We start from the raw sequence: 21,451 nt of genomic DNA, 5'->3' as shown, positions 1-21,451 counted from the left end.
CTGGCGCAGCAGAGGTCGTCTGCTAATGCGTGAGTTGAACTGCGGGCGAAAAAGGTCGTGCCGCTGCTCGTTTTATTCACTCATTTTCTCTCGCTGACAACAGGGGACCAGCACAAGGAAATTACATAATCAGGCTAGGCTGTTCCTGAAGACGGGTACGTAGGTAATCACTATCTAATCACCCTTGACTCTGCGATTATAGGTGAAGCTTTTCTTTGGAGCGGAGAGATTCGGTGCAAATGCAAGAGAGGAGCTGGCGACCGGCGAGTCAAGGCTTGGTGGGGGGGGGCTAGACTTGTTAGTCTGGAGACGCGAGGCGAGGCGACGCTCAAGCGGAATTCAACGGTGGGCGGCACCACTGCAACATGCCACACACAAGGGGGAGGGGGCAAGCCCCGAGCTGGCAGCCCGCAGAAGGCAAACACAGGAGGAGTACGCGCGAAGAAATATTTAGGAGGCGCTGCTGTAGCGCTGAGCGGTGAGAACACTCTGCATACGCCTTTCGATTTTACTACTTCACTGCCCACCCCCTTGCATCACAAGCGTTGACTTGCGAGCCCTAATGCATCGGAGTGCATAGGCAATTGTGTGCAGTACGAAGCCCGCTCCAACCCGTCCAAACTCTTAACAATTAGCCCAAGCAAAACGTAAAACGTGGACCCCACGTTGCTGCTTCCACTTCGCACCACCGCAGCCATCTTGCTTGAACGCATGAACCCGTTTGCCCAATCACCCCAGGCCCCCCTTTCATCGAAGCTTTGCCTGGCGGCTGGCGTCTGCTGGCGCGAGCAGGTCTCGACCTCAAAAACAGTCTGGATCGGAAGAAGGGAAGTAGGATCAACACCGCTGATATAAGCCAGCAGCCAGACTGGCGCTGGAGTCTCGTTGAGTTGTCTGGACGTATGCAACGCAACGACAAACGAATGACTTTTGTGGATCAGTGATCCATGGACGCCAGACGGCGCCCGGTGGTGCGATGGCCGGATGGTCTCCTTCATCAGGATTCAGAAATGTATTCAGCGCTCGGCGCTGAGCATTGCATCGGACGTAACCTACATAGTGCAGACTACCGCAATCCAATTAAACCCACTATGTCAGGTCAATCCTTGCTTTGGAATCCGGGAGTTGGGATCTTGTATTTTGGATGCATCGGCGTGAGGCGTTCAGCCACTACTTTTACATAGCCCACTCGCATCCACTAACCATATGTAATTTGTAGCCACTTCGGTCCAACGCGCATACGGCATACATGCAATCTCACAGGGGCATTCTAGAGTCTAGACTCTAGCCTACATACATGTTCTTGAGGCTAGACTACAGCACGTTCCTTGACCTTCGACACGTCGTCCTTGATGCGGCCAAGCGCTCTAGCAGGCATCCTCTCCGATCCAAGTGGATTTCGACCCGTGCTTCCAAAACATAGCCCTTTCGAAGACTGTCCAGTGTCCAAAGTCCAATTTACCAACAGCGTCGAAAATCTGACACTAGTCCGGCAGGCCCCGCGCATTGTGCACTGGTCAGTTGGGCAAGGCATGCTCCTCAGTCCAGTTAGACGTCAGTAAACCAACCGGGAATGCTCCCTTTCCCGATGTCGCTGACGAAGTACTCGTGTGTCGTAAGCGCTTGAGCTGACGGTTCCATCTCATCCGCTTATCCATGTGGACAGCAGTGGACAGCAGTCATCACCGTGAGTCCAAATCAAGTGATGATGCGGATGACTTGTTGGGTGTCTGAATCTGACGCCTGACGCTCCGCTGGTCTGATGAATGAACATACTGGGGCACGGCCAGCGTAGGCATACCTGCCACATGCACCTCACTCCTTCCGCGTTGAGCTCGTCAGTTCGACCCATATGATCAGGTGAACACATCTACGCCCCTTCCCCTCCGCACATTGGACACGGCCAAACTTGGCGAACCACCCGTTACAGCTCGCAACTTCTTGCCTATGAGCGTCAAGCTCTCTACGGGCGACCGACGAGCTTGCTTCCTCCGGCAAAGCAGGCCGAGCGTGCGCCGTACACGGCCGACTCGGACAAGCGTCCTTATCCAAGCACCCAAATCAGTGGCCGACCATCTTTCGTTGTTCCTTTGTCCTCGCTCCAACGCTCACACGGTCTCATCGCTCATCTACGTTCTTCTACGGTGGACATTGGTACGATCTTCCTTTACGACATGCGCTTCTGACCTTACTTCAATGTACAAAAGAGATCCGCATCATCTCCATCGAACCTCACTCAGAAAAACACACATTGGAGAATATTGCTAGCATACCTCTTCGACACCGATCTTGACGCATACAGAACGCCACAGGCTTCGCAAACATTCAACCCCCAGCACGGAGCATAGTCACCTCCAAATTCGCAACGCATGGATCAGCACAGTACTCACGCACACTCAGAGCAAGCCATACGGCCATATATTCCCATCTAAAACAGAGGGACAAGCGTCCCCAAATCCACCATCATGCCTACCCAACCACAACAATCCATTCTCGAAAGCAGGGAGCATCACGCATATTCGATAGAGAATGGCTTTACACGCCCTGTCTCGCGAGCTGATAGCGTGACGACCACGTGGTCCTCTGCAGAGGTTCCTCTGTTCCTCGACAGCGGCTTTGCCTCTTCTTCAGACTCGACCATGGATCTTCAAGCGCATCTGTCGGGATTCTCTCGCTTTGGGGAAGATGAACGCAGCATCGAGAGAGTCACCACGCCGCCGCTGCCTCGTTCGCCACTCGTTACAAATTATGCCGACCCTTCTGATTATAGCCCGCCCTGGCTCTCAAAGCTCTCACCTCCGAAGACATCACCCTTCAAACAGAAGCGCAGGCCACCGGCGCTGCAATTGCAGGCGTCCAGCTCAACGAGCTTACACCGAGCCACCTCGTCTACCAGCATTACGTCTCCAGTCGAAGATTTCAACGGTCCACAAGGCGGTGACCTTTCGAGCGCTATTGAGAGGAACCTCAAAGTCGAGGCTTCGCAGCGGCAAGAGATGACCCACCCCGATCTGCCAGAGGCGCTTTATTCTCGCTCTCCCGTCAACCTCCTTTTCGATCCCAACTACTGCATGGGTCAGCCTCCCTGTGAACGTCCGCATCAGCATGCAATGACCAGCTATGAAGGGCCGCGCTTGCACCCTGCTGTACGTGAACAATCGTCCAGCAGAACGCCGAGCGATGAGTACAGCCCTGCTAGGGTACCGTATGCCGACTCCGTCCAGAGCTCAGAGTCGTCATCACACGCCACGGACAGCATCGGTATTCGTACTCCTGAGCATCCATGCGCGCCTCTCTCACTCGCATCGACTATGAATAGCAAAGAGGTTCCGGTATACGCCTCTCTGCCGCCGTTTCGATCGCACTGCGACCTGCGCAACGCATCTATTGGCCCCGACATTGATCACTTGCGAGTGCAAACCTTGACGCTACGGACGCGGAATTCTTCGCTCACGAAGTCCCAGTCGCGAATTCGACCCAGCACGACGGAGGCAAGAGCGCAAAAGTCGCCTCGATTGTCGACTCCTCGCGTGGAAGACCGAGAACGCTTGCCCAAAGCATATGCACCGTCTGATGACAAGCTCATGTCCATGGTGCGGACAAGATCGCGCACGCTTGGCTCGCTCGAGCGACCACACACCACTGGACTGCTCTTCACATCGCCCGCAGGACACGTCAAGTCTGCAGGGCAGCAGCGCAGTGTTGACCTCACCGATGTACGGAGAAACAGCGCACTTGATGCCGGCACTACCTACACGATCGATGGGGCCAGCATGATGGCTGCGCAAATTTCCCCCACTCAGTTATCCTTCTCCACCGAGTCGGGCTATGCAGAGCCCCGCACACCTCGAACTCCTAGGTCTGCGCTCCGGCCCAAATCCCAAGGCGGCTGGGCAGCGTATCTGAGTAAAGGATTGCAGTTGCGTATCGAACAAGAGGGAGGCAGCTGCAGCACCATCACCATGCAGTACATGTCGTACGATCCCTTTGGCCGGTCCGAATCTCTTGCGCCTGTCGAAGACGCATCGCGACCTCCTACGCCCAGGAGACCAAAGTCTCGCAGCTCGAAAGACGACAGCGAGGAAGCAGTCGGCATCCTGCACTTTGCCCCTGCTGTCGACGCGAAACAACTCTCCTTTTTGGCATCAAGCACATCTGCTTGTCCCATTCTTCGACACCTGTCTGTTGCTGATGACCATCGAGCAGACCTCTTGACACGGCAGGCAGCGCTCACTGTCGTCAATAGTGGCGCTCACGAGGCTTCGGGCAGCGAACGGAAAGGACGACTTGCGTGGCGTTTCCTTTATGAAGTACAGGACTTTTCGGATGGCAATAGCAATGCTGACGCGCGATATAAAGTGAGCAGGACTTTTGCAATTTGCGGTTCAATCAATTCTGACACCATTCTTCATTGGCTGCCTCCGTGCTGCAAAAGCTCATCAAGCCAGTGTCCTTTGCCTGCTCGGCCACTTTGCTTGATCCAGATAGAGCACGCAAGTCCCGTCTCTTGAAGTTGGTAAAGAAACAGATCGGCTCGCAGATTGTGGCGACACCAGTGTCCATCCCGTCCTGCCAAGGTTCGATCCATGACGAGTCTGTTTCAGCCTTGTCATCTCCACAACGCTCGGACACGCCATTACAGAACAGCTACTTACCACACGCTGCGCCTGCATCCCGGCCATCCAGTCCACGGCATGAATCTAGCTTGCTCACGTCAGAAGGGCGCGAGCGGCAGCCGACAGACGCCCGACCGACGACGCCTGGTGGCCTGGTCCCATTCAAAATGGCACGCTCCAAGGTCAGTAAAGCCTCCCTTCGTCAGTCGGCAAAGCTACAAGCTGAGCAAGCGGCAGCAGCAGCTGCGCCTGCTGTGCCTGCGCTGCCTGCGCTGCCTGCCGGTCTTGCTGAGCACCGCGCTGCTGTGGCTCCCAATTCAAATCTCGGACGCCCTGCTTTGTCCCGCCCACGTTCCAACACAAATGGGGCTACTACGGCCCGACCTGCAACAGCCTCTGAGCTGATCAAATGGGAGTATTTGGATAGGCAAGAGGCGTCTCGAGCGGGCGTGCTACACCCTGATACGTTTGCGAACGTGGATGTGCGCGCACGCCGAAGGCGCTTGCGGACCGCAGAAGGCACTGTACACGCTGAAGATGGGTGTCAGGTGCACCAGTCGTATCCGCCGCTCACGCCGCCGAGGAAGACGAGACCTCGGATGAGTCAGACTGGAGGAGAGGAATATCCACCTCAAACTTGTCTGGTTGGCTTCAGTCCTTCGCGACAGTTGTAACTTGCATACCCAGCATTAGGAATGAACCTAGTCTACCCCAATTGCAGTGACCGTGGGGGGTCGCGAAATCCAGCGAAGATGTGGTCTGCTGATTGCGTCCCGTACAGGCTTGCCGGTAGGTACCAATGACGATGTTGAAATATCTAGAATGCCTTCCAGCCTCGTTTGTAGCACTCTGTTCGGTATGAGGGCGAGGCATTCAGCTATTGCATCTTCGGGCTCCTGCCGGCACTGTATCATCGCCAGCTGAAGCAACAAAAGCGGCAGCGGCGAAGCCATCGTTTCCTGAATGCTTTTTGGAGAGAAGGTCGACGTGGAGGAGATGATGCCGATCATGTTCGAAAGGTTCGCTTGAGCAGCATGGGCGCTGCGGTGCATGCTACCTTCCAGCTCTCGCAACGTCCGTGGGCCCAGCTTTTTGGCCTCCGCTTTGCATTGCACCAAGACTCGCACATTCTCCGCTTGGGCCGATGAGGATTCGCGAGAAGGGAGCTTCCACCACCCTTTGAGATCAATACCTTTGTCGCCTGCGCCACCGGAGCGGACGAGATTCATGAATAACTGCCGAGACAGCCATGACAGCGTCGCTAGCTCGAATGCTGTTCCCCTCGCTGTCGTCGATAAAGTCATTGTGTCGAGAATCGCATGGAGCAGTGTAACGCGATTTGCCTGGGATAACCTCAAGAGTGGCAGGTAACTAGCTACCCCGTAACCTTGCGTTGAATATAAGGGAGTTCAGCCCGCGTTAGTGTCGCATGGATTTCATCGGGTTTAAGCTCGGAACACGGGAGGAAGTGAACGCAAGGCGGACGACTGAACAGGCTGCATCACAAATATATAATAGAAAAGGTGGCCAATGAATGATGAAAGCATGGCGCATGAAGCAAGAAGAAACGCCAGATCCTTTGGATCGATACATAGGTTTATCCCGTGCACGCATGCCAGTATAATACGTTTCAACGTTCTTCCGATTGTTGTCTCCGTTGCAGCGTGCGCTCGTCTACTGCGATCCGGACTCACTTTCTGCCTCTGCTTCACCACGGTGAACGATGGGATGCCGTACGGCTTCGCTGTCGAGCCTAACTGCACGATCAACGTAGCACACAGATCATTTCGAAGCTCTTTCAAGTACCTCCGTCCGTTGAGTGAGTCGAATGATTTATCCTCAAGGTGCCATGTCTCATCAGCGGCATCTCCAGCAGCGAGCACGAATGTCTGCCTCTCTTGAAACGGTCCGCAAAGCAAAAAGCCCCCCTTGAGCCTACTTAGCTGCCGAGGTATATTCCAAGCATTGCCTCTGCCAGGCGTAGCTTTGAGCGCCGACGGAAATATAGCCCCTACGCTCGAATTGGCCTTGGACGGTGTTACGCCGAATGGCTCTCAAATATAAGTCTATGCAATGCCCCGTGAAAGCGGCTGCAATGGAAAGTCTGGACCGTGAAGACGGTGATTCGGCGCATGTCACCACCGTGCGATGCAAAGACGCCCATGTCATGTCTTCCTGCACTGACGTATCACCGTCCAAACAGGCCAGCTCCCGCGTCGCCGATAGTCCAACTGTTCTGATTCGTCATGCAAACCAATAGGACCCATGCGTAGCAGCAAAAGCCGGTTACATTGCGCTGTGGTGAAACGCATATGGTCACATTGTGTGATGAGAAAGCATGCAGCATCGCAGAAGGGTTTGGCTGTCATGTGAAGTATCTTCGTTTGGCGCAAGGAAGCTTTTCTTCTCATGTTGAAGAGTGCATTTGGCAATTCTGGACGAACGGCCAATGTGCGCGTCCTCCATAGGCGAAGAGCTCCGACTCGGCATCAACAGGACAAATCGTGTGCGCATACAAGCACCATTGTACCTCATGCTGCTCTTGCTGCTGGCCCGTCACCGCGTTGGGTATTGAGCGAGCGACATCTTTGAGGATTTGCTTGTTGAACTTCTTCAATGTTGGGATGAATCTTCAAAAGATATAAAAATGCAAGTTTAAGGATTTAAAGCACCGCGGTGCAAAGCCGTAAGTCCCTCGGTGGAATCCGGAAAAGCCATTGCGGAATGTTTTGAGCATCGGCCGTCTGCGACAGCAACGCATCCGCTGGCCCTCCGCAACCCGTGGTACATGACCTTTGGCTGACCCTCTGCACTCCGGCCGAGCAAGACTTGCCTCGGGAAGCTCTCACCGAGGAGGGGATTGATAGGCGCAGGTAGCGACCAAAAAGGTCCGGACGGCAATATCTGCACGTCAGCTTCGTAAAGTCCTGGATGGATACTCTGAGAGAAAGTAGCAAATCAAAGTGGAGGAGGGAGGGAAACTGATCAACGTGTTGGCTTCAGCCAGAAAGTCAACATCGGGAATAAGTTGTTTGAAGCCGCGAAGTGGAACAGTGCGCAGTTGGGTGGTGGGGTGAACGAAATCAGGGAACAGCCACATTGCCAAAGCCCGGCAAATGAGTTGAAGGCAAAGAGCGCAGTGCAGGGCGGACAAAGGCAGGGTCAATATGAACAAATAAATGGGCAGAATGAACGGGTGTAAATTTGGCACGAACAATGGGCGTTCGAGTGTTCGGAGTGAGTGTCTGCCGTCGGAGTGTCTGCCATCGGAGGCTGCAGCGAGCAGCGAGTGGGAGAGCTGAGAAGGTTGTGGAACGTCAGAAAAAGGCAAGGCGAGGGTTTGAGCAGCTTTGGAGCGACAGCGTGATGAAAAGGCTATGAAAACACATCCGCAGAAAGCGCAGGAGACGCACTATCGAATGGCACCAAAATGAGGCGTGTGGCGTACGCTAATATAGAATGGGCCACATGGCGAAAAGCGCACCTTGAAACACAGTGGGTTGGCGCCATGTTGGCTGTAAATTGCGAGCCAATGGACAGCGTGCGGGACAATCCAGAATATTTTGGTAGGAGACGATCGAAAGTACAGATTCTGTACAAGTCCGAAAGGATCGAACATAGGCGACGATGGGATGACATATGGTCGAGTTCAAACAGGTAGGGTAAAATTGAGAACGCTTGGATTCCACTCGCGAGTATACTTAGAAGCAGAATTGAGATTATGTCATCAATCATGAGAGCTTTACCCTTTCCGTAATTGGCCCCGCGCTGATGGAAATCCCGAACGCGGTTAGATCATGTCTCAGAGTGCACTCCCCGGCGCGAGAATCGAGGCGATGTGAGTCATGACGCTTGGCTGGTGACTCCTACTCCGCATTCATCCTCTCAGGGCTGCCACTGGATCCGCAGGGTCCTGATAGGCAGCTTTCAGCGGGTTGGCGCCGGACTAGGGACCGCCTTCGACAGCGAACCGCTAAGGATCGATGCTGAAGGCTTCACTGCAAGTGCAGGCATGCGGGCAAGACGACCGGACAGGTACAATGGTCGTGAGCAGAGGGCTAGTGAGGTGGGAGCGTTTTCAGGCCTGTTTACAATTCCTTCACATCATCACTGCAAGTCGTTCTAAAAGTCGCGATCGATCTACGGGAGGCGAAGAGCTAAAACTAAAGCTTGACGAGGCCAGCTTTGAGGTCTTTGAAGTCCTTGTGGGTAAAAGGCTTGTACGCATCTGAACCGGGGGGCAGCCAGAAGAGCGGGTCAGTGCCGACCTTGGTAGGGTCGATTCCTTCGTTGCGCAGATTTCCCTTCAACTGCTTGACGGTTCCTGTGGCTTCTATGGCGGGTACGACACGTAGAAAGAGCGGTACTGCGTATTTTGGCAGGCGCGACCTTGCGTGGGAGGCCAACTTCTTGTAGTCGATCGCCTTGGTGGCGCTGACGGGGATGGCAGCGCAGCCCGCCCTGCCGTCGTGCGAAGGGACGAGCACACCGTAGACATTCGCTTCTTCGAGAATCTCTCCCAGTGCAGCGCTGACCTCCGCCGTACTGACGTTTTCTGACCTCCATCTGAAAGTGTCACCCATGCGATCGCCGAACCAGAAGAAACCGTCGGCATCCTTCTTCATTAGATCTCCGGACCTGAACCAAGCATCGCCTTTCTGAAGAACGTCGACGGCAATTTTCTTTTGGGTTGCGGCCACGTTGTCCGCATAGCCTTGGAACTGTGCGTGCGGTTTCGAAGTGACGATCCTAGCGCAGAACTCGCCAGATTCGCCAGGAGCGCATTCCACACACAGCCCGGTCTTGGGGTCACGGTAAATGTCTTCCGAGATGGGGTCCACGCGAATGATCTTGTAGTCAGGGACGGCTCTGCTGGCAAGTTTTGCGAACCGACCGACTCCTCCGCTACCGAAAGGACCGGAGTTGTAGTTCACCAATGCACCATTGCCTTCGCTGCTGGCGTAGAATTCTGAGATGATGGGAACTCCGAAGCGGTCCCTGAATCTGTTCCATACATCGGGCCGCATGCCGTTGCCATAAGCCATCCTGACGTTGTGGTCCTTGTCATCGGCCCTTGGCGGTACCGCAAGGAGATATCTGCAGATTTCGCCAATGTATTGTATAACTGTAGCATTGTTTGCACGCACTTCGTCCCAGAATCGAGTAGCGCTAAACTTCCGACCGATGATGACTGTGGAACTGCCGTACCAAGAGGCAGCCACGCATAGGAAGGCGGCAGAGCTGTGGTAGAGCGGCATGGGGGTGTAGATACGGTCGCTGCGCTTCCATTCATTGAGAGATGGCCACATGACGACTGCGACTCCCATTCTCCCGTGCGAACAGAGCGCAGCCTTGGGAAGTCCAGTGGTGCCTGAAGTGTAGATCAAAGCGGCGGGACTAGCTTCGGTGACGGGGGTGCGGCGTTGCTCAGGAATTTCCTTAGTACTGTGACCGCTGAGTATCTGGAAGTTGACATCGAGGGCGTTCGCAATCCGTGATGCAGGAGAGCCAGATTTTTCGCTGGGGTACCTGACTCCATCGTCGAAGCGAACGTAGTGAGCAATGCTGCTAGCAAGAGTGTGTTTCACTTCTGCGAGGGCAGACTCAAGTTCCGGCTCAAAAATGACCGCCTTGGCTTTCGATATATTGATGCAATGCTCAAGACCCTTTCCAGTGAGACTAGTGTTGATGAAAGCCGGCACAATGTTGGCAGAAAGGCAGGCAAGCCAAAGGATCACGAAGCTAGCGCTGTTGCCCATGAAAATAGCGATGCGGTCTGGATGTTGATGGCCACAGGCGTGGCGAAGAGTCAGAAAACTTTCCATAAGGCTTTAGGGTGGGGAGGCGGTTGGGCATACATACCGCCTGATTGAAGGTCGAGGGAGATGAGATAGTTGGCAATCCTCCGCGATTCTGTTTGTTTGGCAAAGGAGAAGGGCGTCAGCTTTGACACTCACTTGGTTAGAGACTTGAGCGGCTCAGATCAAGTGTAGGAGGGGCAATCATCGGAACGCTGGTAGGATCCAGCGTTCCTGTGCTAGCTGACCTGGCTGCTAAAACTGCAGAGGTGCTGTAGAAGTTTCTCATCATTGCTGGATAGATGCGCCACGCCCAGACAAGAAGGAGGACGAGGAAACAAGAGATGGAGAAAAGAAAGAGGGGAGGGCGGCGCAGACAGTTTGTTGAGGTACGTACCAATCTCCACATCTTTCCAGGACCACGACTTTCCCGCGTAAATGTAGCAGATGTCATTGGGATACTTTTGCGCAGTGTCGTGGAAGAAGTGCCAAAGAGAGGGACGACTGCGGAGGCTGCGAAGTTTGTGCCTATTGGAGTCGGCAGTGGGGTCAGATAGGGCAAAGCCAGCAAGGTCAGATGTGAGAGAGGAGGGGTGCGCTCACTTGATGGAAGCGGTGCCAATGGCACGAGCGAGGTGAAGGTCTGCGCCGATACCATGTTTTGCATCCAGGTAGGCAGCAACGGCGACACCAACGGCGGCGTTGAGAAGTTTAGACGAGGCAGCCATTGTGGGGAAAGTGGGACTTGTCTGTTGGCTGTTGACGGGTGAGAGAGTCGGGCTCGACTATAAGAATGACCAAAAGAGGAAATGCTAAGAATGGGAATAGCATCAACGACGAGCGACGGGTGTATGTAGAGGGGAAAGGGAAAGAAGATGAACCGTTTATGTTGATGGAGGATGGAAAAGAGAGACGAGTTCGCAGCCCACAGTCAAGAGGAGTGATGCGGGGACGGCCGGCGGAGACGCAACAAGAGGGAGGAGAGACTGGGGCGGGTGTCTAACTGTCTACTGTGATGACTGAATGGCAGCGATTATTGAGATCAAGGCTCTCTCTTCCTCACAGCTGGTCTCCTTGATCCCTTGTGATCGCTTGCTCGCTCTGGGGACCAGGATGATCCCCCAAATAGAGCCAGCCATCCAGCCATCCTCTTTCTCCCTCGGTTACCGTTACATTCGGTCACCCGGCTCATATCGCGTGAAACAGCCTGGATGCCGAGTGTCGTTCCGTGACTCCAGCGATGCATGTTTCCGCCGCGTCACGCCTAGCCGATCACTCTCATTCTCACTTGTCTCTCCTTCCCACTCTTTCTTGCAGTCTTGACACGTTACGTCTAACATACCATATTCACTTTTCATTCTTTAGTAGCATCTTGTCACGTAGACTCCTAAAAACCGACTGGAGGAAGAAATCTAGAAGCAATTCGCGAGCCCTGAGACACGACACGAGGGCCGAGTCACGTGTAACAGCATGCGGATGCTACAAGAACCGATGGCAAGAGTAGCAGGCTGCAGGGTGGCCCATGCGCAATTTCTGACAATTCTCTGATCTCTCCAAACAAGTCAAAGTCTCCAGCATATATGTTTGCACATGGTTGTTGATTTTCGTTCCAAAGTTGTTGCTTTGTACCCAGACAAGGGGCTGCGAGCCCGTTCCGCTCTACTTTCCCAAGTGCGAAGCATCGACCTTGAACAAATTGCTTCACTTCTTCACCGCCGTCCATTCTCGCTAGGTTCAATTGTACGGCACATAAGCATGTTTCTTCCACATTGTACACCGTGAAGATGGCGCCTGGGATCTTCATCTCGATCCCGGCCATCATTCGAGGCACCAAATCTTACTAACTCTTCATTAAATACACTTTTCCGGGTGCTCTTTGGTTGCCAGCTTCTTATGTTGGAAAATGAGCAAGAGCCGTAGCATGATACACAGGGCTGGACGAGCATTCATGTAATACATGCTGCTCTACGTTTGTCACCGTGGATCACTTTGGGGCAGGCAGGTCGCGACCTCCAAAGAGCAGAGGGCCAGAAGTAGTGGGATCAAGTGCGAGTCACTTTCTGGACAGACTGCAGTGAATTCGTTGGGGAATAGATTCATCGAGGGAACGCGATGAGATGCGTGTAGCTACTCTTTATGCGATGCAAGAAAATTTCTATGCATACACAAGATGGACTGCACATGTCAAACAAATATGTTGATTGATGGAAGCTGAACCCGATCTGTGTTCGGTACACTTGCCGCTGCGGCTGAACGCTTGGACGACCGCTGCTGGTGACGACTGACGGTCGGCCGGCGACATCATAAGCCATGATCGGCGCACGAACCTGGTGCGTCGTTCATCTTCTGTCCTTCAGCGACGCCTGACACAATGGATCAACTGACACCAAAACTCCTGGGGATCGAGACAGATCGACTCATGATAATAACGCACCGTGGAACGGACTGGAACAGCCGAATTGCAGAACAGGCTTGAAACGTATATGATTGATACTGATTCTCACGAAGTATCTTTGGAGAAATATATCTCCAAGCACTGGACACAGGCTCGAAGCCTTCAAAGGTGATGGTGTAGGTGACGCTGGGCGTGAAAGCTTTCGGGCAGTATATCGTTTGTTTCGCTGCAGGGCTAGAAACAATTCGTCACATCAGGCGCGGAAGGTGTGCTAATACCCATAACACCAATGAAGGAACTCACTGGTCACTCTTGGTGATAGGATTAGTCAGCCAAACGTTTATCTACTCTGGCCCAATGCACGGTTCTCTCCCTCAGAAGTTGTTGGAGACGGTGGAGACAGTGCCAGGATGGGGGAAACCAATGCGCGCAAAGCGAGAAAGTACCACTGATCGCTTTGTCAAGCGGGGCTTTGAGACTTGCACATGGTTGTCCTTGATAAATTGATACGTGGGATTGATGGGTGATCATCATGGCCATGATGGAGGACTTGTGTTATACGAAAACATATGATGACGAGAAGGGTCAGCTCATGTGTTCCTTCAAGCCAGAGGAACATGAATTAGATGACGCTCAAATTCTTGCTGCGAACTAAAGACTTGACTGAATAAATAGTGCATGCACTTAGTAATGCGAATCATTTGCAAGTCTTTAAATGTAGAGAATTGTCAGCTGTCGCGCCTTCGACGGCAGGAAGTAGGGATATCTGGTCTCCTTGCGAGTGCCAGGTTGACATAAAGCGTTGGTCGCGTTTGTTAGGTCGTGATGGTGGCCACCAGAAACACAGCAGGCCCTAGGAGGTCATAATCGCATTTGCAAATGATGTAGATCATAGACAGAATGTACATGGGGAGCATTAGATTGGATGGACAATGACAAACGCGATGTGAAGCAAGGTGTGCCAAATTGATGCTTCGTCCTTGAAAATAAGTGGAGCGGAACGGGCTCGAAGCACTTGTCTAGGTACGATGCAACAGCTTACAGTACGAAAATCATGCACAGCAGCAGAGATGAACATTGGGCATAGCGGGACTCTCGCTTTGCTTGCCGCGACCCGTGAGCCGCGCTCAAAACTATCCAACTCATCGCTTCATTGTCACCGCACGGCTTCATGTCTTCATTCATCATTTGGCCCGCTTCGACTGAACATCTGGAAGCTCATCGATGAGCGCCGACACGTGTCGGACATGCTGACATCTGACACCTGGATCTGGTTCCGTCGTGACTCGTGAATTAGTCTGTCGTCGATCGCCAGCGCGTCGCTCGTGAGAGTGCATGTAGAAGGTTGTACTTGTTCAGTGTCCTGACTCACGGTCGCTGCGAGTGGAAACCTTCACGGCGCTTACATTTAGAGTTTCGAAGGCATCGAGCAGTAGCAACAGCAACACTCACGGATGGGCGCGGAGCGCAGAATACCATGCCTTCTTCGTATGAAGCGTCATTCCCTTCTCGGCTCTCCGCCCCCAATGTCGATGCCGGTGTCAACTTTGAAAGTGAAAGTTGGCAATGGCAAGACAAAAATGTCAATGGTGTTGATTACCGCGTCGGCCACAAGGTCATCGAGCATGAGCAGCCCACTGCTTCTTTAACGCCAGCGTCCGCGACCACCTCCCAAGCGGGCCAAGTTCTGCCTCAAATCAAAATCGAACACAAAGCGATCCACGTCGCCGGGTGGACCGTCACAGCCGTAATTGGGCCCATCGGTAATGCGCAAGAGATGGACGAAATGGCAGACCTGCTCGGTATACCTCCGCCAGAGATGGTCTTTCCACACAACTCCCTCACCCTGCATCATGAGCCAACCGACACTTATTACACCTTGAATGCAACTGATGCGCTCTGTAGCATCAACGGTGTCCATCCAAAAAACAAAGGCAAAGGAAAACTTCGCAATCCTGGGGCTTCTACAGAGCTTGAAACGTCACTCCTGAAAGTCTCATACGCGAAAGAGTGGGGCAAAAACCGGTCAGTGCGACTGCGGCTTGGGAAACAAGGCTGAGATGCTGATGTGGGTTCGCCTCGTCAGGTCTCAAGGAGGCACCATGCCACTTGCTTCTAACTCCAGAAAGTACGACTGGACGTACTCCTGCACATGGGCCGGCTCCCTCTCTTCAGGAATGCCATCGTCCGAATCTGCCGAGGGGGATTTCGTTCCAGCATCACATCCAACACAAGACCGGATTCCAGTTGAGAGGCTTGGCGCGGGCAGCGAGCCCATCTTGTTTTTCAATGAGATGGTCCTGTTCGAGGATGAGTTGGGCGACAATGGTACGAGCGTATTGTCGATCAAAGTTGTAAGTCCAACAGCAGTGCAAGTCACTCGGCAGTCTGCTATTGCGCTCAGCTTCATTAATATTCCAACAACGTTACCTCACTCGCTGCATCTGCGTATAGAGGGTCATGCCGTCCTGTCTCTTGGTTCTTCAGCGCTTCTTCCTCAGGGTAGACAAAGTCGCATTCCGCATCTTTGACACCCGACTCTTCGTCCCCTTCTCTACTGGTGCATTCGCACCGAATCCGGCCCACTCATGCCGCATCATTCGCGACCTTCAGGGTGTCCAGTGGCCATACGATGCTCTTAGAGCGGTATGTGGATGCTTTTGTCTCCAGAAAGTGCCCCGCTTGAAGCTGACAATGTTCTTCGATCGGTTTAACAGAAGCTGCCGCCGTATAGACCAAACGACTTGTCTCCCCTCACAGATCCGAATTGGGTAGCACAAATCATGACAAAATCACCCACACACGCCCTGATGGGAGATCAGTTACCACCATGGCAAGGAGAGAGCGCTGTAGTTGAATGCTTACAACGATGATTGCACTGGGGAATAGCAACTGCAGGCATTCAAATTTCATTTTTCCCTATAGAAAGTGTCTTCTTACGACTTTCCCTTGCCTTTTTTTGAGCGAGTACGGAGATGCTGCTCGGGCTGTGAATTTTTGTTTGCGACCTTCAGCAAACAAAATACGAAGTCACGACTTGAAGCCAGACTCACAATCCAATCCTCCTCGTACCCCGTTTTAGACGATGCCGCGGGACTTTGAGCGGCCACGCTTGCAGCTGTCGCTGGCTCAACAGCTTTGCGCGTGCTTCCACCTTTCCGCTTGGAGCCTCCAAGGTATGACTTATAAGCAAACGACCCGGAGAAGGCGATGCCAGCGGCCAACAGTGCGTACAGCGAAAGCCTGGGATACATCAGGACAGGTTCAAAATAAGCATTTTGACAAAGGGCATTCGGCGTAACCGCATGGGGCTCACAATTGGATGTCAAACCAACTTTTCGGAGGTTCAACGATAGTCACGCTGCCCTTGTACGCGAGCAGGTTATGGGCCTTACTCGTTTGCTGTCCAAACCCAAGTCAGCATTGTTTTTGTCAGTAGACGCACTAGCCTCCATGTCCTAAGCTCCTTCTCTCACGCCGTCAGCGACAAGCAGGCGGAACTCGACATCCATATTTTGTGGTTTGAACTCGGAGTGGAAGTCGTACGGCACCTGCACGGGCTTGCCGCCTACCATGCGCAAAGGCACGCTCTTGAGCTTTGTGGTGGTCATGTTACGGACCACTCTTCCCCTTTGCCCATCAAGCTTCTTCTGATTCAAGAATGCACCGGTGATGCCTTCCAGAGTCAACACACGGTCTGCTGAGGGCAGGTTGGAGATGGAGAAGACGACTCGGTTGAGCTGTCCATTCTTGACAAGCGAGAGTTCGTTCCCCGGGAATGAGGTTGTAATGCCCAGCTGTGGCGCTGCAAAGCGAAGGAAGAAGTATATATGTGAGATTAGCACCAGTCCCGCCATTAGCGATGCTACCTCGGGCAGGACCCACTGTCATCGGATTGCGCTGCGGCCAGCAATGGCGACAATGCTAGCAAGAGGATATATGCCATGTACTTGGCTGCGGCCACTTGCATCATTGAAGCCCGCATCTTGTTGCCTGATGCTGTCCAGCTCCTCGATTCAGGATTCAGCTGTGAATCAAAAGTCGCAATGAGAAAGGTAGACGTAGAGACTTCGATCGAAGGACCTGTCACTACTGCGGTGTGGAAGTTGATTCTTCGATGACTGGATGTGATTGGAAGAAAGCAACATGGTGCTCTGCTGGTTAAGTGGGCTTGCTCATCCTCAGTCCAGATGCTAAGAAGGCAGGTGCAGTGCCTCTTGATTCGATAAAGGGATCACCGCGTGCCCCCTGCCGCCCGTTTCCACCTTCCGCGAGCGACAGCCGTCTTGGCCGTAGCGACTTCACCGTCGCAGGCTGGTGCCCGCTTGACAAGGGACGCTGGACACTGTACAAATCCAGATCCAGATCCAATTCGAATCCAACAAGTATCATACAATTTCATAAGGGTTATGATCTGGACTTGGGCTCGGACGCCGCCTAAGGAGCTGCTACAAATTCTCTTAAGGGCTCATTCGTGAGCTGCGACGAGGCTGGCATCTCCTAAACGCCTGCTCTCGCCGCTGGCGGATCGATCTTCTGTTGTGACGCGCATGATTGGAAGCAGACACCAGAGCTTTACGGCCCAGGAGCGTTCCACGGATCAGCTCACGGGAAGACGGTAATGTTCTGACGGCAATCGGGCCACATACGAAACTGATACATCCTCCAAAGCGGTCCCCGGAGCACAGCCTCCCTGTGCGAAATATGAGCTCGTCCAGCGCAGCCGGACGCGGCAGGAGTGCAGGTCCAGCGCCAAAGAGGCAAAGTTATGGCGGAGGTCAATCTCATGGTCTGGGTGCTGCTCCGACTGGCGGTAGCACCGGCAAGCCATACACTGCAGCTCAACAACAAGCTCGATGGGATCCCGCAGCCCAACATGCAGGTGGTGGACAGAGCGGGCCAAGGGAGATTGCTGCATCGTCAGGGTCGGGTTACAACCTCCCTGCCAAGAAGCAGAGCAGCACAGTGGTCAACGGCACTGGACCTCCTTCCTCTCCTGCTTCTACCACATCATATGCCGATCCGCAGATTGACGAATTGATGCGGACCCGCATGGCCATGCTTACCGTCGCCTTGATTGTGAGGCTTATTTTGACTGTCAAGGTCAGACCTGTGGTGCTAATGCCTTGTACATTCTTTTCAGGGCTGCCAAGTCATCGTGAAAACAGCAGATTGCAAATATGTCGGAATCCTTGCTGCCGTGATGACCGACGCGGGTGACTTGGGGGTTTTGCTGTCCCAGGCTTACAGACTCAAAGATTCAGCACAGCCGGAAGGCCCTTTACAGAGTTTGCTCATCCCCGGGAGAGATGTGTCAGAACTGGAAGCTACTGATGTCAAGTTCGGGCCAAGTGTGCGTGAAGACAGGCAAGCGCGATCAGGTGTGTATCTTGTGATGTCGCATCGGGGTCTCGTACGCTAATCCTGCGCTCGGTTGCATAGATTTCCGGACAGACGTCGAGATCTCTGCAAGCAGAATTGCTGATGGCGGTGCTGGGAGGTCGTTGCAGAAGTGGTCAGACGACGGAAACGTGCCAGACTTAGGTCCAGGGGCGGGGTTGAGTGCGGCGGGCGGCAGATGGGATCAATTTGCCACCAATGAAGCCAAATTCGGGCTCAAGACGGATTACAACGAGGAGTTGTACACCACGAAACTGGACAAGAGCGGTGTCGATTTCGCTGTCCGGGAGAAGGAGGCAGCAAGATTAGCAGCGGAGATTATGAGCGTGAGTCTTAACTTTCGGCGGCCCGATAACAGCGCAGATGAGCTAACGGGCTCCTATTTGCAGACGGCCACTAATGATGCTCATCTTGCCGAAGAGCGAGGTCAGAAAGATGATTCTGGACTTAACGAGGAGGACAAGTGCGTCAGAAAGCATGCGCAGAAGATTGTTGAGATTCTGACGATTTCCTGCCTGCATCAGATACGGTGCTGTTCAAAGGAGCCCAAATGCATACGTGCCACCCGCCCGGAGATTGTCTTCTCAGGGTGCTTCAGGCCGGACGAATCTGGCCGCTGTGAGCCAAGCTGCAATCGCCAGATCTTCGGGCGAAAATGGTGCTGCTGTCCGAGGTGCAGCTGCTACTGCACCCGTATCAAAGAAAGACAAGTCCATGGTATATGACGAGTTTAACAGATTTGTGCAGAAGGAGCAGTCAAGGGCAGCAGCTTTGCAGCATCAGCAAGCGAAGAAGGAAAAGGACCAACGTCTTGCTGAATTGAAGAATTGGGGCTCGACGTTCAAGCTCAAGTCGCCGGCGCCCGCTGACATTCCTGGCATCGCCCCACACAAGCAGGCTGCCGATGACTCCACGACAGGATCTCTGTCGTCATCTACGCCTTCTTCCGGTCAAGCAAGCGCCCCGTGCAGGCTTCCAAAGATCGACGAAGCATCTCCATTCAAGACCCCGGAGGAAGCCAAATCGTCGCTGGCTAAGATGACGATCCCCAAGATCCCCCCATTCAATCCTGATAAAAGCAGAGCTAGCGCATCTAGTAATGACACGACGCAGAATCCACCAGCTTCCGACCAGGGACGAGAAAAAGCACCCGCCGCCAGCGCTGCCAGCTCGTCCAATGCACCTCGGCTGAGCGCGAAAGCGTCTGCTTTCAAGCCCTTCAACCCAAGTGCGGCAGTCTTTAAACCGGGGCCTTCGCAGCCTGCACAGACCGTACCGCCCGTGCAGCTCGCAACGGTATCGTCGGGCCCTTCTGTGAGTCTCGATTCGGCCGGCTTGTCCAGGCTGAGCGCTTATGGATTCTTCCTGTTGCAGACATTGGAGGAGCCACAGACTCTTGCTCGAGGTTCCAATCCATTCTTTGGCTTGCGCGAGCCCAAACGTCCTGTCGGAGGCGCCCCTGTGAACGTTTTTAGCGAGTTCAGTCCGGTGAGAACGCCACGGAAGAGTGATCCGACCATGATAGGTGCGTACCATCCGAGTCGTACCGCCTGCCTCAAACCAACAGGATTGCTTACATCATGCCATGTCCGGCATTTGTTCTGCAGGTCCACTGTGGCCATTCAGCGGCAGGCCGTTCCGACAGATCTTTGCCCCCGCTGCGAGCACACCAGCAGCTTTCTTACCGCCTCCCCTCACATCCGCGGAAGTTCCCGCTGCGAAATCCCCAGTACCTGCGTCAGCGCAGGTAGCGTCTGGAGGGCCAATGCAGAATCAACCATTTATCATGAGCAGCGCAGGTGGTGCTGGCCCTGCTCCGTACGGATTTGCGTACCCGCCTATGGGTGCTCCTTACCGCTTCCCTCAGGTAAGCACAGCATGCAACCACGCCGAGCTTCTTTTACTAAGTTGAGGTTCATGCAGGGCCCTGCCCCAGGGCAACCCTTCCCTGCAGCACATGGCATGCCCCCTATGTCTATGGCGGCCCCGTACTTTGCCCCAACCCCCTTTTCGCCTCCGATGCCACCCCACGGACCAGCGGGTGAGTGTCTGATTTCTTCCGCGTCGCCGGATGCTGCCAAGTGCTGACCGTCAAATTTGAACCAGGCGGCTACAGCCCACATTTGAGCAATGTCCCTGCGTCTGGGCCTGCACCCATCTTCGTTGTTGGTGGTGGCCTGCCCCCTGGAGGACCCGGCAACACGCTGCAGCGACCAAACAGCAGTGCACATCCTGTCCCCTCTCACATGAAGGGTGGCCCCCAAGGCTTCAATGCGAACCTAGGTGGGCACCCTTTCCGCACATCATCAAGAATGTTTTCATTGACTTAACCTTGCATCGATCAGTGCTGCCTCAGGGCCAGGCGGCTGTGCCCACGTCTCAATCGCCGCGTTCAGGACAGGCCACCGTGGAAGAGCCCTCTTGATGCACTAGTAATCCCATGTACTTCAATGATGCATCTAAACCAGCATTTCGCCAGCTGTGACGAGCCCAGCACTATCAATAGCGGCCTCTTTCGTGCCAGACGCCAGAGTTGAGCCCACAACCGCTGATATTTTTGCAGCGGTGAGCGCCAGCGCATGATGGCGCCAGTCTCTTGGTCGAAATAAGCTGCTTGTAGAGCTTCATCCAAAATTTAGTCAAGAGCCTGACTCACTGTACATCAGGGTCGTCGTTCATCGTCATACGCTGAAGTCCTGTATTTCAAACTTATGCTGAGTTTCAAGGTCTGATATATCATCGTCATCAACGCGTCCGTAGGGATCCGCCCGCTCTTCGTCGTTGCTTAGCGACCTCAAATCTCGAATCGTGCAGAGTACAGCGATTATTTTGGAACGGAGAGTGCATGTTTACTTGACTACGTCACCGCTTGACGACCTAAGCAAGCAAACTATTGCTGCTGTCATGGCTTTTGGCCAGAAATTGATAGACATTGCTGCATCTGCCAACATCGCGCCTATACGATCTTGGAACGAGCATTCGCTTTTCAGCAATCCCGTTCTGCGCTGAGTTGTTAGCTACGCTGTGCTGGCGGGTGATGCCGCGCTGCGACAACGACTGGTCGATGCGGTAATTGACAAATTTTCCATTGTCGTCCGTCCTCGACTTCTTCGCTGGCTGCCTCTGGCAGTCAAGGCATTGGAAACGGTCGAACAGCACATCCGTTGCATCCACCTTCCGAATCAGAGACATACATGCTTGCGAGTGGCGTCGTCGGCCACGGCGAGTGCACTGCGGGAGCT

At 53.8% G+C, this 21,451-nt stretch overlaps 7 protein-coding genes across 7 annotated transcripts; 3 read left to right on the top strand and 4 right to left on the bottom strand.

Annotated features, from left to right (window-relative positions):
• Nucleotides 1-495: 495 nt before the first annotated feature.
• Nucleotides 496-1,265, bottom strand: K437DRAFT_120157 (uncharacterized protein). The gene has a single exon (XM_013387770.1). The coding sequence runs from the start codon at nt 996-998 to the stop codon at nt 537-539; it is 462 nt and encodes a 153-aa protein (XP_013243224.1). The 5' UTR covers nt 999-1,265; the 3' UTR covers nt 496-536.
• Nucleotides 1,266-2,465: 1,200 nt separating this feature from the next.
• K437DRAFT_268368 (uncharacterized protein) lies at nt 2,466-5,290 on the top strand (the record flags this gene model as incomplete). The annotated part of the gene is made up of 2 exons (XM_013387769.1): nt 2,466-4,358; nt 4,436-5,290. 2 exons carry the CDS (start codon nt 2,466-2,468, stop codon nt 5,288-5,290), a joined length of 2,748 nt encoding a protein of 915 aa, XP_013243223.1.
• A 366-nt stretch (nt 5,291-5,656) lies between these two features.
• On the bottom strand, nt 5,657-5,845 carry K437DRAFT_218340 (uncharacterized protein; the record flags this gene model as incomplete). The annotated part of the gene is made up of 1 exon (XM_013387768.1): nt 5,657-5,845. A coding segment is annotated over one exon (189 nt), but the record flags the coding sequence as incomplete, so codon positions are not given.
• Nucleotides 5,846-8,760: 2,915 nt separating this feature from the next.
• Nucleotides 8,761-11,289, bottom strand: K437DRAFT_120008 (putative FAT1-long-chain fatty acid transporter). The gene is made up of 4 exons (XM_013387767.1): nt 11,018-11,289; nt 10,812-10,942; nt 10,479-10,529; nt 8,761-10,392 (listed from the first exon to the last, which is right to left on the bottom strand). The coding sequence occupies exons 1-4, from the start codon at nt 11,140-11,142 to the stop codon at nt 8,780-8,782; spliced, it is 1,920 nt and encodes a 639-aa protein (XP_013243221.1). The 5' UTR covers nt 11,143-11,289; the 3' UTR covers nt 8,761-8,779.
• A 2,979-nt stretch (nt 11,290-14,268) lies between these two features.
• On the top strand, nt 14,269-15,728 carry K437DRAFT_256502 (TIP41-domain-containing protein). Its single transcript, XM_013387766.1, has 4 exons — nt 14,269-14,834; nt 14,896-15,163; nt 15,264-15,455; nt 15,527-15,728. Exons 1-4 carry the CDS (start codon nt 14,287-14,289, stop codon nt 15,680-15,682), a joined length of 1,164 nt encoding a protein of 387 aa, XP_013243220.1. The 5' UTR covers nt 14,269-14,286; the 3' UTR covers nt 15,683-15,728.
• On the bottom strand, nt 15,623-16,921 carry K437DRAFT_256501 (uncharacterized protein). The gene is made up of 5 exons (XM_013387765.1): nt 16,695-16,921; nt 16,286-16,614; nt 16,126-16,211; nt 15,863-16,052; nt 15,623-15,796 (listed from the first exon to the last, which is right to left on the bottom strand). Exons 1-5 carry the CDS (start codon nt 16,792-16,794, stop codon nt 15,746-15,748), a joined length of 756 nt encoding a protein of 251 aa, XP_013243219.1. The 5' UTR covers nt 16,795-16,921; the 3' UTR covers nt 15,623-15,745.
• A 559-nt stretch (nt 16,922-17,480) lies between these two features.
• K437DRAFT_256499 (uncharacterized protein) lies at nt 17,481-20,688 on the top strand. The gene is made up of 10 exons (XM_013387764.1): nt 17,481-17,888; nt 17,953-18,190; nt 18,252-18,535; nt 18,599-18,672; nt 18,734-19,523; nt 19,584-19,734; nt 19,817-20,076; nt 20,133-20,250; nt 20,316-20,492; nt 20,555-20,688. The coding sequence occupies exons 1-10, from the start codon at nt 17,514-17,516 to the stop codon at nt 20,632-20,634; spliced, it is 2,547 nt and encodes an 848-aa protein (XP_013243218.1). The 5' UTR covers nt 17,481-17,513; the 3' UTR covers nt 20,635-20,688.
• The last annotated feature ends 763 nt before the right edge of the window (nt 20,689-21,451 follow it).

Source organism: Tilletiaria anomala (assembly GCF_000711695.1).
Source record: "Tilletiaria anomala UBC 951 chromosome Unknown K437scaffold_41, whole genome shotgun sequence".
Taxonomy (NCBI): Eukaryota; Fungi; Basidiomycota; class Exobasidiomycetes; order Georgefischeriales; family Tilletiariaceae; genus Tilletiaria; species Tilletiaria anomala.
The sequence above is the reverse complement of the archived record's forward strand: the minus strand, read 5'-3'. Positions and strand labels throughout refer to the sequence as shown.

Coding starts and splice junctions, on each gene's coding strand:
- K437DRAFT_120157 (XM_013387770.1), bottom strand. CDS start 998: ATGAAGGAGACCATCCGGCCATCGCACCACCGGGCGCCGTCTGGCGTC.
- K437DRAFT_120008 (XM_013387767.1), bottom strand. CDS start 11,142: ATGGCTGCCTCGTCTAAACTTCTCAACGCCGCCGTTGGTGTCGCCGTT. Junction 10,943..11,017: donor ATTGGCACCGCTTCCATCAA/GTGAGCGCACCC, acceptor CGACTCCAATAG/GCACAAACTTCGCAGCCTCC. Junction 10,393..10,478: donor CCTCGACCTTCAATCAGGCG/GTATGTATGCCC, acceptor ATCAACATCCAG/ACCGCATCGCTATTTTCATG.
- K437DRAFT_256502 (XM_013387766.1), top strand. CDS start 14,287: ATGCCTTCTTCGTATGAAGCGTCATTCCCTTCTCGGCTCTCCGCCCCC. Junction 14,835..14,895: donor AAAGAGTGGGGCAAAAACCG/GTCAGTGCGACT, acceptor TCGCCTCGTCAG/GTCTCAAGGAGGCACCATGC. Junction 15,456..15,526: donor CATACGATGCTCTTAGAGCG/GTATGTGGATGC, acceptor TCGGTTTAACAG/AAGCTGCCGCCGTATAGACC.
- K437DRAFT_256501 (XM_013387765.1), bottom strand. CDS start 16,794: ATGCGGGCTTCAATGATGCAAGTGGCCGCAGCCAAGTACATGGCATAT. Junction 16,053..16,125: donor AGTTGGTTTGACATCCAATT/GTGAGCCCCATG, acceptor GATGTATCCCAG/GCTTTCGCTGTACGCACTGT. Junction 15,797..15,862: donor GGTACGAGGAGGATTGGATT/GTGAGTCTGGCT, acceptor AAAAATTCACAG/CCCGAGCAGCATCTCCGTAC.
- K437DRAFT_256499 (XM_013387764.1), top strand. CDS start 17,514: ATGAGCTCGTCCAGCGCAGCCGGACGCGGCAGGAGTGCAGGTCCAGCG. Junction 17,889..17,952: donor TGCTTACCGTCGCCTTGATT/GTGAGGCTTATT, acceptor CATTCTTTTCAG/GGCTGCCAAGTCATCGTGAA. Junction 20,077..20,132: donor CTCCTTACCGCTTCCCTCAG/GTAAGCACAGCA, acceptor AGGTTCATGCAG/GGCCCTGCCCCAGGGCAACC.